This window comes from Paralichthys olivaceus, chromosome 17 (assembly GCF_024713975.1).
Source record: "Paralichthys olivaceus isolate ysfri-2021 chromosome 17, ASM2471397v2, whole genome shotgun sequence".
Classification (NCBI taxonomy): Eukaryota; Metazoa; Chordata; class Actinopteri; order Pleuronectiformes; family Paralichthyidae; genus Paralichthys; species Paralichthys olivaceus.
Window position 1 is genome coordinate 15007149 of NC_091109.1, and position 17259 is coordinate 15024407.

General features: G+C 42.2%; 1 protein-coding gene across 1 annotated transcript; it reads right to left on the bottom strand.

The window, feature by feature from the left end:
• Positions 1–11765: 11765 nt before the first annotated feature.
• On the bottom strand, positions 11766–14700 carry LOC109638423 (enkurin-like). The gene is made up of 5 exons (XM_020101406.2): positions 14376–14700; positions 13314–13459; positions 12986–13209; positions 12708–12854; positions 11766–12502 (listed from the first exon to the last, which is right to left on the bottom strand). Exons 1-5 carry the CDS (start codon positions 14453–14455, stop codon positions 12329–12331), a joined length of 771 nt encoding a protein of 256 aa, XP_019956965.1. The 5' UTR covers positions 14456–14700; the 3' UTR covers positions 11766–12328.
• Between the last annotated feature and the right edge of the window lie 2559 nt (positions 14701–17259).

Below are 17259 nucleotides of genomic sequence, written 5' to 3' on the forward strand. Positions count from 1 at the left end.
AATTTGTTTGATTGATTCCAATACTGAGGTTCGGTGACACAAGGTGACATGAGGGAAATGTTAATCAGCTTAGAAAACTATAAATGCAACAAATGTGATCAGCTGATCTCCCGTCTTCATGACCCTTGCATTTCTATGAACCTTTCCAGGTACTGCCTATAGCAAGATCTCAAAAATATAGCCAACATTTTAACCAGATGTCAAGCAAGCAAATGTGTAGCTGCTCTTTTTGAGACAATATACTAGCATCAATGATACTACTGCAGAAGCAGATTTAACAGACCTTTCTTCATCCATTGCTGCCATCTTGGTTGTTACCTGTATCAGGATATCTGAATGGAGGAAATGCCAAACCCATCTGCTAGGGTAAACATGAACTTGTTTTGGTTTCAGACTATTTTAATAATTAAATTATTTTTTCTGTTAAACTGAGGAATTGTATGTCTTGTTTTTTCACTGTTAATCCTTATTTACTGTATACGTTGATTCTCAGTCTGTTTCCACTGCAATTTCTCATATTTTGTCTTGACTGACACACAAGCTTTTCCCCCAGACAGGTTAAAAACTCTTTTACAATATTTTGAGATCGTTTCCACTCAGGTCTCTTGCATGTGCAAAAGTAAAAGTGCATGTGTAACATGTACATCGAAGCCTACATATTTTGCCTCCCTCATGTGATTGGACCTAGTACCCTAACCTATAGGTGAATCCTCAGAATTCCTTGTAAAGTTCCTTTACTGAGCCTGTCTTGGCTGTGGGTCCATATCTGGGTCCTCTTCCTTATTGACTCTCATACATATATAATGGTCGGCTGTGGCTCAGGGGTTAGAGAGGTCAGTGGTTCTATCCCAGCTGCACATAGATGCATTGTATGAATGTGTGTGTGAATGTAAAACTGCACTGTAAAGTGCTGTGAGTGGTCATCAAATCTAGAAAAGCATTATTTAAATACAGACCATTTATATCTCACATATCTGACTATAAGTCTCTTAGGACTTTGCAGCTAACTCAGAATGCTGCTGCACGTGTTCTAACAGGAACCAAGATCAGAGATCACATCTCTCCCATTTTGGCTTCTTTACATTGGCTACCGGTTAAATCCAGAATAAAATTTAAAATGATCCTAATGGGCATGAAAAGTTCACAGTTGCTTTTTTAATGTGTCTACAGGAGCTGGGACTGTCAGTAATAGTTTTGTCAGGAATTTGTTTTGTTTTCTGAGTAATTCTAATGGAGTGTGAGAAGCTTTTGTTCGGCTGGAGCCACATCTACCAAGCAAATGAAAGGTGTTGTTTTAGTTGTAGAACTGCTGGGTGAACCCATTAAGGTGTGAAGAGATCCATAGATCTGACACTACTGTCAGATAATATTCTCACTCACTGAATCACATTTTCACAAAACCACAAAATATTACAAACAAACCATAACCACTTTATACTGCTTAAGTTGTATAATACATTATCATACATCAGTAGAGAGTTGCAATGTTTTTTAGTAGTAAAAACAGTTGTTTACCTCGATGATGTGTTTGTGTGCTGGTTCTTACCAACAGCTCCACAAGCCTGTTGTCCAACAGCTCACTGTGACTTTATTTCCCCTGCAACCTTTAAAGCTGACCCACTCAAAAGTGTGTATAATTTATAGTGTTGTTCCTGTTTTATTGAGAACTAGCAGCAATGATGAACTTTCTGCGACTGTATGACAAAAATACATGCATCCTATTGGTGTTTCTCAGAAGCACAACAGGATCCAGTAGGACTTGTGTTTGTGTCCATTCAGTCAATATTCACCTTCCCTCCAGTCTGTGTCTGTCTGTTGTTTAAATGCTGTGCTGGTATTGTGTCCATCTGGGTTTCTCACAGCCTTTTCACTGAAACTAGTCGCCGGCTGCTGCTGACAGAAACAGATATCCAAAATAAAAGTGGCTAAAGAGGCAAAACATGTTGGTAGTTTTGTAATTCATCATTGGAAGTGAACTGTGAACTCTAATGCACCCACCTAACTGTGTCTCCAGGTGTCATCCATGAGTCAGCGTTATTTTACAGCACTATAGGAGTAGGCTACTTCATTTTATCCATTCTTAATATTAAACATATTGATGAGTAAAATGCTATTATGGAGACTGTCAGCACCAGTCCATTGGTCTCAAATAAATAAATAAATAAGTCTGTCTGTGTTCGTCATGTTATAGACCTGCAACTCCAGTGTTTTCTTACCCTCTTACACACTGCTCCATCTTCTTCCATAGTAGATTAAGCAGACACACACACAATAACCAGTCACTGAGGATGGGCGATGCTATAAATGGCAGAATCAATGGAGTGTGGTGATGGCCTTTTCCTCCTGACTGCTCTGTGTGCAGCTGTTAGTCTGAGCAGGATACTGATCTCAACTGACAGATCACACACTAAAGCCATCAGTAACATAGCTTGTATGCGCTCTTTAATCAGGGCCATAGGTCAGATAATGTGTGTCCGTGATTACGTTGAAGATCTTACATGTGGATGTGTGTTATATGCATAGTAGGATGGGAGGGAAATGTATCCCTCCTGCTGGGGTGTGTGATGAAATACATTTAAATGGATTTATTGCTGTGGTATAAAGGCTATATCATACACAATTTATTGTGTGAGTGTGTGTGTGCGTGTGTTCGGTGTGGATCATAAATCATTTGGGGCAAGAACAGAGCCTCTGGGGGCGATTAAAACAAATTGACAGCACACATTTGGTTAAGTTTCTATGCTGTAAGTTTTATTCAGTCCGAGTAAAATTGATTAACTGGAAGAAAGAACCAACGTGGACGACATCTGCCTTGACCGGTTGGTGACTGGAGAAAAATGGGGAAGAGAGGAGAGATGGATGGAAAAGACGAGAGAGAGAAAGATAATAGTAGATGCAAAGATGTTATTAATGATAGCAGCAACAATTTATATAATAATTATGATGATGATGATGACATTATTCTTGTCTTTCATGTTTATTTTCTTGTTAATTTTCTTCTTCCATGTTTCAGTCAACCCTACATGTCTCTACACTTGGCAAAGAAACGCAATATCTTCCAACTGCTTTTTACATGTCACTTACTGATGAAAATGTTACTTTTGTTTGTGTCCTGTTTCATGCAACGTGGCAATTTAATTAGTTTGTTTTATTGTCCCAAAAAAACAGGAATTCAGCTTCACAGCACTACACATTCACTCATACAAACCACATCCCAATCAAAGCACTTCATAGAGTTTGAGCTTTGATGTTTCAGTCTAGTTCAGATCAAAGCAAGAGGGATCAGAGCCAATTAACCTCTATATAAAGGAGAAACATTTCTCAGCAGAATCAGACTCTACGACCATTAGTAGATGACAGCTGCATGAGAATTTTCTCTTTGACAACTTCCCTAAACTGCCACAGACAACTGTCAGTAGACCAGCGCTTCACGGCAAAAAGACTTTAAAACAACTTTGTTACATTTGATCACCTGCGTTTACCCAACATGGCGAAGAATTGCTCTAGAGACAAAGTAAGTTTTGTTTTAAGCTGGAGAGACTTCAGGTTAACTGTACTTGAAGACACAATTATCTTTTATTTCTTTGTCTTACTTTACAGTAGTTTTACAGACTTTAAAAGCAGACATGTGTAAATGACTAAAATGTATTAATAATCTGTCTGAATATATCTGAAGTGAGGGCGGGACTGTGTTTTTACCTGTTCCATTTTTATTTGTGTCTTTCAGTCACTGAGTAAGCTGACTGCAGAAAACACTTCTCTGCAAAAGAAGGCTGCAATGTTTGAAGAGAGAGCTGACTTGTACGATAGTCTGAGTAGGAAGGTGATTGATAAAAATGCAGCTCTTACTGAAGAAAACACAGCTCTGAGGAAGGAGGCAGCACCAAACACTGCTCTGGCTGCACAAATCACTGCTCTGGCTGCAAAAATCACTGCTGTGGCTGCAGATATCCCTGCACTGAAATTGCAGACTGCACAAAATGCTGCTCTGGCTGCACAAATCACTGCTGTGGCTGCAGATATCACTGCACTGAAAGAGCAGACTGCACAAAATGCTGCTCTGGCTGCACAAATCACTGCTGTGGCTGCAGATATCACTGCACTGAAAGAGCAGACTGCACAAAATGCTGCTCTGGCTGCAGAAAACACTGTTCTGCAAAAGAAGGCTACAATGTTGGAAGAGACAGTTGGATTTGACAGAATTCTGAGAAAGAAGGAGATGGAAAAAAATGAAGATCTGAGAGAAGAAAACACAGCTCTGAGGAAGGAGGCAGCACAAAACGCTGCTCTGGCTGCAGAAAATACTGCACTGAAAGAACAGGCTAAAAAAATCACTGCTCTGGTTGCAGAAAACTCTGCTCTGGTTGCAGAAAACTCTGCTCTACCTGCAGAAATCACTGCTCTGGTTGCAGAAAACACTGCACTGAAAGAGCAAGCTGCAGAAAACGCTGCTCTAGCTGCAGAAATTACTGCTCTGGTTGCAGAAAACAATGCATTGAAAGAGCAGGCTGCAGAAAACACTGCCCTGGCAGAAGAAAACACTGCACTGAAAAAGCAGGCTGCAGAAAATCTTGCTCTGATGAAGGAGGCAGCACAAAAGGCTGCAGAGCAGGAAAAACTGCATAAAGAAAGCAGGCTGCAGAAAATGCTGTGCTGGCTGCAGAAAAGACTGCATAGAAAAAGCAGGCTGCAGAAAATGATGCTCTGGCTGCAGAAAACACTGCCCTGGCAGAAGAAAACACTGCACTGAAAAAGCAGGCTGCAGAAAATCTTGCTCTGATGACGGAGGCAGCACAAAAGGCTGCAGAGCAGGACAAACTGCATAGAGAAAGCAGGCTGGAGAAAATGCTGTGCTGGCTGCAGAAAAGACTGCATAGAAAAAGCAGGCTGCAGAAAATGATGCTCTGGCTGCAGAAAAGACTGTAAAAAAAGCTGTTGTATTATTTCGCCTTTTAAAGGTCCAATGTGTAGTATTTAGTAATAGCTAGTGGTAAATTGTCATGTTGCAGCTGAATACTCACCTCTTTCTATATCTTCTCTGTTTCTACTCACAGCAAAATGTTATTTTTCTCTTCATCTAAATTTATCTTTGTGGAGGTGAAGGGGCGGAGAGAGCACCTTCACCTGCACCACAGAGGATCAATCAGCACAGGTGAGAGCTGTTAGCTGATTGATCCTCAGAATTTAAAAGGAGGCAGCAGAGCTGCCTCGGGAGAAGAACGCACAGGACGCACTAAGAACGCACAAGACACTCGAGAGACACACTCGAGAGCACACTGGGAAAGAGAAGGACACTGGGAGAAAGACTGGTGAAGCTGAAGGTCCAGCAGAAAGTGCTGGACCATTTAAGTTCCATGTTTTGTATGTTCCGCTGGCCTGCAATAAAGAGATGGTGCCGAAAAAGCAATGGTTGAACTGGTTTGTCTCTGGCTGTCGTGAGGGGAACCCCGTGGCGTGGTCGAACGCCACACTGGCGCCTGAACAGGGACCTCACACAGCCAGAGACATGGACTGGGTACAATCGTTGGGGAAGGAGACGGAGGAGATCCTGAGGCAGACGCAGGAGAACCTGAGGCAGACCGAGGAGATCCTGAGGCAGACAAAGAGGATGAGGCTTGGGCGTCTCACCTGCGGCGCCGAGCTGGAGGGGGCGGGGAGCGCTGGTTCCCGATCGGCGGTGAAGCCGATGGGTCCGGCTCCAGGGTCAGCGGGGAAGCTGACGCCTCCGGTTCCAGCGCTGAGGTCGGCGGGGAAGCCGACACCTCCGGGTCCTGCTCCTCTTTCTGCACCCCGGTCAGCGGGGAAGCTGACGCCTCCGGTCCCGGTGCCGAGGTCGGCGGGGAAGCCGACACCTCCGGGTCCTGCTCCTCTTCCTGCGCCCCGATCAGCGGGGAAGCTGACGTCTCCGGGTCCAGCGCTGAGGTCGGCGGGGAAGCCGAGACCTCCGGTTCCGGTGCCTCGGTCGGCGGGGAAGCTGACACCGGCGGACCCGGCTTCGATGGGTGGGTCTCCCGGACGGCGGCGCACCACTGCTCCGGGGTCCAAGGTGCCGGTGCGGCGGCGCCCACCTGCTGAGGGGTCCAAGGTGCCCGTGCGGCGGCGCCTACCTGCTCCGGGGTCCAAGGTGCCCGTGCGGCGGTGCCCACCTGCTCCGGGGTCCAAGGTGCCCATGCGGCGGCGCCAACCTTCCAGGCCGCCAGAGAGATGTCGCGTCCCGCGACGCCCATCTCCTCGACCCCCGGAGCGCCTCAGTCGGTGGGCTGGGTTCCTCCCCTGGCCGGATGGGAGGGGGGGGAGTAGTTCATATGTGGAGGTGAAGGGGCGGAGAGAGCACCTTCACCTGCACCACAGAGGATCAATCAGCACAGGTGAGAGCTGTTAGCTGGTTGATCCTCAGACTTTAAAAGGAGGCAGCAGAGCTGCCTCGGGGGAAGAACGCACAGGACGCACTAAGAATACACTTGGGGAGAGTGTATTCCAGCAGATAGAAGCTGACGTCTCCGGGTCCAGCGCTGAGGTCGGCGGGGAAGCCGAGACCTCCGGTTCCGTTGCCTCGGTCGGCGGGGAAGCTGACACCGGCGGACCCGGCGTCGATGGGTGGGTCTCCCGGACGGCGGCGCACCACTGTTCCGGGGTCCAAGGTGCCTGTGCGGCGGCACCCACCTGCTCCAGGGTCCAAGGTGCCCGTGCGGCGGCGCCCACCTGCTCCGGGGTCCAAGGTGCCCGTGCGGCGGCGCCCACCTGCTCCGGGGTCCAAGGTGCCCGTGCGGCGGCGCCCACCTTCCAGGCCGCCTGAGAGATGCCGCGTCCCGCGACGCCCACCTGCTCGACCCCCGGAGCGCCTCAGTCGGTGGGCTGGGTTCCTCCCCTGGCCGGATGGGAGGGGGGGGAGTAGTTCAGGCCGGATAGCTCCCGGACCTGAATTTGACGGTGGGGGTATGTGGAGGTGAAGGGGCGGAGAGAGCACCTTCACCTGCACCACAGAGGATCAATCAGCACAGGTGAGAGCTGTTAGCTGATTGATCCTCAGACTTTAAAAGGAGGCAGCAGAGCTGCCTCGGGAGAAGAACGCACAGGATGCACTAAGAACGCACAAGACACTCGAGAGACACACTCGAGAGCACACTGGGAAAGAGAAGGACACTGGGAGAAAGACTGGTGAAGCTGAAGGTCCAGCAGAAAGTGCTGGACCATTTAAGTTCCATGTTTTGTATGTTCTGCTGGCCTGCAATAAAGAGATGGTGCCAAAAAAGCAATGGTTGAACTGGTTTGTCTCTGGCTGTCGTGAGGGGAACCCGGTGGCGTGGTCGAACGCCACAATCTTTAATAGCTGAAGATAATTATTTTAGTTTAAGTCATGGTTTGTGACATATTGAATAAGATATTTTCTGTCTAAACTTCTCACGTTTAATTTCAAATAAATAAAAACTTAAAAAAATTAGAGGAGAAACATGACTAAGAAAAATTTTGTTTCATTAAAAAGTTCTTACAGGAAACTGAACACCCTGTCAACTAGTAGAAAATCATTTGAAAAATCATGTAAATGATGCACAGAAGATGGTGAAGAAGAGATTTCTGAGTCAGAGGATGTGACCAAACAGATTTAAATCTAAAGACAAACAAATGACACATTAAAATCAATCAAAACATTAAATGTGTATTTAAAGGTTCAGTGTGTAGAATTTTGTGATATGTTGTGGTCGAGTCTCATGTTGTAGCTGAACACCCCTCACCTCACCCTCCCCTTCCAAACATGAAAAATAACCTGTGGTAGCCTTCAGTTGTAATAAAAACTCACAAGGTGTTTAGTTTGCCTAGTTTGGACGACTGTAAAAAACATTCAATTCAATTCAATTTTATTTATATAGCGCCAATTCATAATTTACATTATCTCAAGGCACTTTACATTTAAAGGTCAAGACCTTAAAACAATATTAACATAGAGAAACCCAACAGTTCCCACAATGAGCAAGCACAGGCGACTGTGGAGAGGAAAAACTCCCTCATTAACAGGGAGAAACCTCTGGCAGAACCAGGCTCAATGTGGGCGGTCATCTGCCTCGACCGGTTGGGGGGAGGAAAGAAAAGTAAGGGGGGAGGAAAGGAGAGATGGGTGGAGAGCGGGGGAGAGAAGAGAGAGATGAGGTGGAGAGAGAGAGACCGGTAACAATTTGGCACCATCAAAATCAAGGCTAACCATAACAATAACAATGTATAGATCTACAACATGACTAGATATATTAATAAATTGCTAAGTTCTTGAAATAAATGAAGACAATGGTGATGGTGGTCGTTGTGGTCCTGTAGTCCCGGTGCCGGAGTTATCTGAAACGAGATAGAGAGAAGAGCCAGAGGGACTATGGGAGGACAAAGTGACACTTTGACATGATGACATGTTAAAACTAATAAATAAATAAATAAATAAATAAAGAGGTGTGGGGGGGCAGAGAGACAGAGGGAAGTGAAGAAGTGCTCAGTGCATGATGGGAGTTCCCCCAGCAGTCTAAACCTATAGCAGCACAACTAAGGGATGGTTCAGGACTCACCTGATCCAGCCCTAACTATAGGCTATGTCAAAGAGGAAGGTTTTTAGTTTTACTTTAAATGCTGAGACAGTGTCTGCCTCCTGAGCCCAGAGTGGGAGCTGGTTCCACAGGAGAGGAGCCTGATAGCTAAATGTTCTACCTCCTGCTCTACTCTTACAGACTCTTGGAACCACTAGAGAGCCTGTGTTTTGGGAACGAAGTGATCTACTTGGATAATAAGGTTTTATCAGCTCTTTGATATATGAGGGGGCGTGATTGTTGAGGGCTTTAAAAGTGAGGAGCAGGATCTTGAATTCTATTCTAAATTTTACCGGAAGCCAATGTAAGGAAGCTAAGACAGGAGTGATATGATCTCTCCTTCTAGTTCCTGTCAGCACTCGTGCTGCAGCATTTTGGACCAACTGGAGACTTTTAACAGTCTTCATGGAGCATCCTGCTAATAGAGAGTTGCAGTAATCTAATCTAGAGGTTACAAACGCGTGGACTAGTTTTTCAGCATCCTGCTTAGACAGGATGTTTCTAATTTTGTTAATATTGCGCAGATGGAAGAAAGCCGTCCTAGACACTAGTTTAATATGGGGGTCAAATGACATGTCTTGGTCGAACAACACTCCAAGGTTCCTCACAGTGGAGCTGGAAGCCAGACTGACACCATCCAAAGTGACTATCTGGTCAGACAGTGTTTCTCTGAGATGTTTAGGGCCAATTACAACAACCTCAGTTTAGGGCCAATTACAACAACCTCAGTTTTGTCTGAGTTTAAAAGTAGAAAATTTTGGGTCATCCACGCCTTGATATCTTTGAGACATTCCTGAAGTTGAACTAGGCGATTAGATTCATCATGCTTCATGGAAATATACAATTGGGTGTTGTCTGCATAGCAGTGGAATTGTATGTGGTGCTGTCTGATAATGTTGCCTAAGGGGAGCATATATAGGGTGAAGAGTATTGGTCCAAGGACAGAACCTTGTGGAACTCCATGATTAACTTGCATGTGCATGGAGGAGTCATTGTTAACATTTACAAATTGGAATCTATCTGATAAATATGATTTGAACCAGTGTAGTGCTGTTCCTTTAATTCCTATATGTTGTTCTAATCTCTGTAGCAGAATCTTATGATCTATTGTGTCAAAGGCTGCACTAAGGTCCAACAAGACGAGGACAGAGACAAGTCCATTATCTGATGCCATAAGAAGGTCATTAGTGACTTTCAATAGTGCTGTTTCTGTGCTGTGATAGGTTCTAAATCCTGACTGAAATTTGACCAATAAACCGTTACTATCTAAGTAACCACACAGCTGGTTAGCAATGGCTTTTTCTAGGATTTTGGAAATGAAGGGCAGGTTGGATATGGGTCTATAGTTAGCTAAAACCTCTGGATCAAGCGTAGGCTTTTTAAGCAGAGGTTTAATAACGGCTACCTTAAAAGCCTGTGGTACGTAGCCGGTTAGCAAAGACATATTAATCTGATCTAAAATGGAACTGTCAATTAGGGGGAGGACTTCTTTAAAAAGTCTAGTTGGAACAGAGTCCAGCTGACAAGTAGTTGGTTTAGATGATGAAACTAACGAGGTCAGTTCAGGAAGATCAATAGAGTCAAATTTGTTTAGACATAAATCTGGTACTATGGTTTCAGGACCAGACAATGTATCAGTGTTATTCACTGGGAGGAGGTGGTGGATTTTATCCCTGATGGTTGTAATTTTATTAGTGAAGAAGCTCATGAAGTCATTGCTTCTCAGATCTAGAGGAATAGATGGGTCAGTAGAGGTGTGACTTTCTGTCAGCCTGGCTACAGTGCTGAAGAGGAACCTGGGGTTGTTCCTGTTTTCTTCTATTAGTAATGAATAATAAGAGGTTTGGGCATTTCTAAGTGCTTTTTTGTAATTTATAAGGCTATTCTTCCAGGCTAGGTGGAAGTCTTGGCGATTGGTGGAGCGCCACTTCCTTTCTAGCTTCCGCGATGTCTGTTTTAGAACGCGCGTTTGGGAATTATACCACGGAGCTAATCTCCTCTGACTTACTCTCTTCTTTTTTAATGGGGCGACAGCTTCAAGTGCTGTTTTTAGTGAGGCTGCAGTACTATTTACAAAGTTATCAACTAGTGTGGGAGTAAGGTTTTGATAATCTTCTTGTATTGTACTGACACATGGCTGAGAGGGAAGTGAGGAGGGGAGCAGTTCTTTAAATTTGTGAACAGTTTTGTCGGATAAACATCGACTGTAATAGACTTTCCGTCCAGAATTGACGTAATTAACAATTCTGAATTCAAATGTAAGTAAAAAATGGTCAGACAGAAGCGGGTTCTGTTGGAATATTGTTATATTTTCTATGTCAATGCCATATGTCAGGACAAGATCAAGAGTGTGATTCAGGCAGTGGGTCGGTTGATTCACATGTTGAGTGAAACCAATTGAGTCTATTATTGATTTAAATGCTGAACTAAGGCTGTCATTGGCAACATCTACATGAATATTGAAATCACCGGCTATAATGATCTGATCTGTTTTAAGAACTAGTTCTGATAAAAATTCAGAGAATTCAGATAGGAATTCAGAGTAAGGGGCGTGTGGACGATAAATGATGACTGTATTAATTGGTTTATGTGACGTCAGGCTTGGGTGGACGAGGCTGGTTCTAAGATTTTCGAAAGAGTTATAACTCTCTTTTGGTCGGGGGTTGATTGATAGATCCGATTTAAAGATTGCTGCAACCCCTCCACCTCTGCCTGTGTTCCGAGGAATGTGAGTATTAGAGTGGGTTGGGGGCGTCGCTTCATTTAAACCTACATATTCTCCGTCTTGTAGCCAAGTTTCGGTTAAGCATAATAAATCTATTTGATGATCAGTAATGAGATCATTTATAAGTAAAGATTTTGAATTTAGTGACCTGATATTTAATAAAGCGCATTTTATAGTTATGGTTTTAGCTGATGGTTTGGCTGTGTTAATTTTGACTAAGTTTGAGTGTATCACCAACATGGCAGCCTCCGTAGAGAGGACCCACCCCATGTAAATATAAAGTATTGAAATCTACTTTATTTAAATATAGTGGGCCTTTTCTGGGGTAAAGAAGACTACAATTCAATTTCAATTGCGATGAAATGAACTAGTCAAAACATCATGAGGATTATTCTAGATTGAATTTCTGCCAATTGATCCCTTTCACCTAAATCTTACACACTGGACCTTTAACAAAAATAACAATAACAAATATACATTCATAAAAACATTGAATTCAATTTTTTAATTATAATATACATTATCTCAACAATTCCCACAATGAACAGCTCTGACGACTGTGAAAAGAAATAAAAATATATTTCAAGCCAGTGATGAACAAAAGAAACGGGGAATAAATGTCATTATTTGACTCTCGCATTTGAAATCATTGAATCATTAAATTTATGTTTTCCCTTAAAAATTTTGAAATAGTTTGAGAAAATAGGTTATTTTGAAAATCTAAAGGACTGAAAATAGTCCATAGTCAGATTTTTCAACTTGTGGCCAAACTGCAAATACATTTGTTTTTGGATTTTTATGATCCAGAAGATTAGTACAAATATTTCATTCATTAATACAAATCAGTCAACCTGTCTAATTAAAAAAAAAAAGTTTAACTTTTCTTTATACTTAAAGTTTGGGTGCATTAATTCATGGAAACAATATAGAGTTCATCCATAACTTTATTCTTCTCAAGCCCATGTAGTAGCTAAACGACGGGAGAGGTGAAGAAATAAAGCAAAATAAATCAGATCAACTCAGATCTTGATCTTAAGTCCTAGTGATTGGGTATGTAGATGGTTTTGAACTTCTCGAAGAGATTAATGTCGTCCTCCAACTGCTTCATTGCTGCTTCCAGCCGTTCCTTGTGGGCTTTCTTTGACAGGGTGTCGGTGACGAGCGAGAGGCCCTGATATTCGTGGTGCAGCTTATCCCAGTTATTCTTCAGGCCCTGGATAGTGGACACAGGGAGGGACACCAGTCAGTGTCAAACAGTCAAAACCAACTATCCTTACTGATGCATAAATTATATCAGGATGCTATGTTTGTATATATATATGTGAAAATATCATCAACCATAACAGGCAGACAAATATCGACCATGCAGAAGTCGATCAGATGTCTGTTGTTTAAGGTAAGAAAATGTGTCGGAGTACCTCCAGGAGAGCTTGTCGCTCCTTGTCAGACATGAGTTTTATGGCTCCCTGCTCCTTCTGCTCTTTCACATAGTTTTCATAATCCTCCTGAGCCCTCTGCTTTTCTTCATTGCGCTGGAGAAGGTACTCAGGTACTTCTCCATAATCCTAAAATAGAAATGTCAAACCTTCAAGTTGTGAATTTGTATCAACTGTTGAAGCAAATAATGTCCCTCAAGTTGTATTCAAAATTTGATTCACAAACTTTTCTTTGCTGTTGTATCGTCATCAGAAAATACCTTTTTCTTGATGTACTTTGGTACGAGTCCTGAATTTTCGAGGAGCTGCTTGTGTCCCTTGCTGGTGTCCACACAGGTTGGCAGTGGCTTCATTGGAGCCAAAGTAGTTGTCTTTATAAAGTCTCTTTTGGTGTGAATGCCCATCGGTGGGTTGTCTGTCCTTGCAGGAACAGGTGGTTTCTTCACAGTGCAGCTGTGACAAAACTCTTTTGAGGGCTCTGTCTCTGAGAAGAAATACAAATATGACGAAGAAATTCAGATGATTACAAAACAGAATCAATGCTCAAACTGAGACCCATGCAATGGTCATGTTGTTAGAAATACTCACTTTTGGCCAGTTTGGACTCTTTGAAATGCTTCTTGGTGTACTGGTCTGGGGGTGCCACCTCTACTTTTGCTGGTCCCATCGTTCGCATTGCTTCCTTGTTTGCTTTTTCCTCAAGAATAACTGTCGGTCTAAATTTGGATATATACCTTCAGAGGTAGCAAAGGAAAATTATAAATGAACATGTTAATTAAAAATCTTTTCATTATTGAAGTGTGCAGAGAAGATGAACAGAATGGAGTGGAGAAGTTTTGTTTATGTAATTATGATTCTATCCATTGATCCATTATCTATACCGCTTATCTTTTAAAGGTTGCAGGGGGTCTTGGAGACAGTTGGCATTGCATGAGAGGAGGGCTACACCCCGGACAGGTCACCAGTCCATCACAGGGCTGACATTCAAAGACAAACAGCCACTGACTCTCATAGTCACACCTTTGGTTAAGTCAGAGTCTCTAAACAACCTCTCCTCAATCTGCACGTCTTTGGACAGTGGAGAGAAGTACGAGTACCTGGACAGAACCCACCCAGGAGAAGACATGCAAACTCAACACAGAACAGCCCTGATGAGGAATCCAATCAATTTGCTGTGTAGCCACCCCTGACTCTGACATGATTAATATTATTTCAAACTTTTTCTTTAAATGAGCTGCAACTAAAATGTGATTTCAGTGTCAATGAATTTTCTGATTATTGAAGTCTGATCAGCTCATCAAAGATTATTAATTTTACTTTATTCATTTAAAGGAAAGGAACCATCAAGTGTTTGGTGTTCCCGCTTAAAGCTGACGTTAATTAATATAAAATAATTAGAGATTGCCTTTCTGATCATCATCTATTACATAACTATTTAATTGTTGCAGTTTTTAAATGAGGTCAAATCTCAGCGTGAGGGAAGGGAAGACATTTCTTTCTTAAATGCAATTTCTTCTTTTCTATGTTCAATGTTTAGGTCTAACTAACTAACTAGGTTATTCTTCCTAATGACCTAATCTAACTAGATTGATTTGACGATCTAATAAGATTAAGCGTAATATTATTTGCTTTAAACAGCTGCAAACGTACCTCTGTGGTTTTTGAGTTTGAACCTCTGTCTTCGGAAAACTATTGTAGACACTTTCTGGTGGATACACAGCTTCAGACATGTTGAATGACTTCCAGCAGGAGAGGGGTTAATATTCAAAAAGCTGCGCTGCTGTTGACTGTAAAATACAAACACTGTGTTGACGGTGAGTTGCTAAAATGCTTTGTTCAGTAAAAACCTAACCCTGAAAGTGAATGTAATGTAACTCAGTTCAGATAATAAGTACACAGCACACGGAGCCTACAGGAGGACAATCCTCTGGTCACTATGTTTGACAACACGCTGCCCGGCTGGTTGCTAGGTGACCGCGGGTGCAAATGTTGCATTCCTGACACGTGTAAAGTACAAAATCTGAGCTGAGACCACGTTTTCCTTTTTGAAATATATAGACAGTAGCTAAAGGTATGGGAATTTTAGATTTATATAAAGCAACAAGTCTTTTTCATTTATCTCCCGACGACCTATTTCATAGTAAATTTGCGTTATTGCCGTTTTAATCTTACAATATCCAACATTTGCCCCCTGCCAAGGTTAAGGGATGATCTAAATTCATTCATTCAGATTCTTGTTTACCGATATCAAAGACCAGAGGTTGAATGCGTTTCTCTGCAGGACATTTGCATATCAATGTGTCTAATTTGGAATTTGAGTGCACCGAAATACAAGGTCCTCAGGCGCACTTGAATGCACCATAGGGTCAGACGTACTTGCAGGTTTCGCGAGAGAAATAAAAACATTGATGGTGTATGAGAATCTGTGATTGTGTTGTTTCAACATTACAGTTAAAATAAATGCATACATGCATGTTAATAAAATAAGAAAATGTGTATATTAGTTTTCACAACAGCAACATATTGTTATACACTCCGGTACAGTAGGTGACGCTGTGGCATCATATCCACCTCGTACACATACAGTAGCAGAAGAAGAAAGTTGACCGACTGCATCGCTAAATGTTTCATCGTTGGTTCGTGTAGCTGTGAAGCAGCGAGTGTGTCATTGTAGCTTCCAGCTGCAGCCACAGTGTGAAGAGCAAGCTCCTTCATCCCCACTGTCAGACTCTACAGCACCTTAACATGAATGCAATACTCTCATCACAGTTTACTGATGATCTGCACCATTTTATTGATTTTTTTTTTTACACTATTGTGCACATAAGTACCCTCTGCACATAACCTGTGTGGTATAATCATATGTAGCCTCTCATCACATTTTTAACTAAACATGTAATTGCACATAAGTATCCTCTGCACATTACATGCACAGCATATCATATTATCCACATGTTTTGTCTATCTCAGTATCACCTTATGTTTTTACATTCTTGTGCAATCATCCTCTACCATTGCACTTAACTGATATGCTTTTTTTCTATACAAATTATTTTTTCAAAAGATAAAGGTGTATTTTGTATGATTATTATTATTATTTTGTGTTGACTTCTTTCATATTTTTATCTTCTGGTTTACATCATTCTGAATTGTCACCTGCTGTAACAAGGGATATCCCCGGTGTGGGATCAATAAAGTTTTTTTTATTTATATACTATTATCAAACATGACTAACATTCTGTTACATGTATTTACTGAATGTCACAAATACTCAGTTTCAGATTTTGTCATTTTCAAGCTGGATAAAACATGACTGTGTGAACACCAGGTAACATTGTGTGAAACACTGAATACTTTTACTGTGGTGTTGTTTTAAAAATATTGTTCATAAAAACTATAATTATCATCTTAAGGAAAATATTAAGGTATTAATTGTTATCAAATGAAATGAGCATTACTTAGCAGAGGTTTTAACAATGTGAGGCACTGTATACATGTCACATTTTCATTTCAATGTCTGATCGTCCCTGGTGTTGCTCGAAATGTACCTGAAGTCTGGAGAGCCACCTGGTGGGAGAATTGCATAATCCATAAAAACAAGTGAAGTCAGTAACAGCCAAAAATCACAAGTCACATTTTCATCAAATGGGTTTACATCATTATCTCTGCATAACAAACAACTCCTTTATACATTTTTATTTGCTTGTCTTGCTTTGTTGTCAAAGCTCTTTGTAAACTCTGTTTTTAAAATGTGCTATATAAATAGTTTATTATTATATATCCTCAAACGGTGCTGCTGCAGCACGAGCTAGCAGGTTTTCTTCTTGCAGATCATACATCAAGCACCTGACCAGCAATCAAATACAATTGATTGCATTAACATTTATTTTAGAGGCATCCTGCTGTCCAGGTTTTGAAGGCAGTTATCATGATTTCCAATGTCCGTGCAGCCAGTGATCCAACATGGTGGCCCTGCTGTCTAATAAACCCCAAAATTACCTCCATTAATATATGAACATTGATTTAGCTGTTTCATTTCTGTGATACAACTGTGTAGTGTGCTGCAATGACCAGTCAATACTGCTGTGGCTGAGGGGGTAGAGCGGTCGTCCTCCAACCAGAAGGTCCAAAGTTCAATCCCCAGTCTTCCCATCTGCATGCCAAAGTGTTCTTGGGCAAGATACTGAACCCCAAAACTGCCCAATAGAACACCAAAAAGTGCTAGCTATAGAAGCACTGTATGAATGTGTGTGTGAATGGGTGAATGGAAAACTGTAGTGTAAAGCGCTTTGAGTGGTCTTCAAGACTAGAAAAGCGCTACATAAATACAACCATTTACAACCATTTACATTGTTTGGTTAACTGACCACCAGATGTCACTGTTTATGTGAAGCGTGGAAACTAACCAGGCAGAACACCTCAGCTCAGGTGAGGAGAAGTTGTGTCTGCCACAACTTATGTCCCTGTTTAACACCTGGAATGCATAGTACTGTTTACAATGCTATACTTTTTGCATTATTTTCCACTCCAATGT

Excerpts from the sequence above, each read along its gene's own strand:
- LOC109638423 (XM_020101406.2), bottom strand. The coding sequence starts at position 14,455 with ATGTCTGAAGCTGTGTATCCACCAGAAAGTGTCTACAATAGTTTTCCG. Across the intron at positions 13,460-14,375 it reads CAAACTCAAAAACCACAGAG|GTATATATCCAAATTTAGAC; the intron begins GTACGTTTGCAG and ends CTACCTCTGAAG. Across the intron at positions 12,855-12,985 it reads CAAAGTACATCAAGAAAAAG|GATTATGGAGAAGTACCTGA; the intron begins GTATTTTCTGAT and ends TTTCTATTTTAG.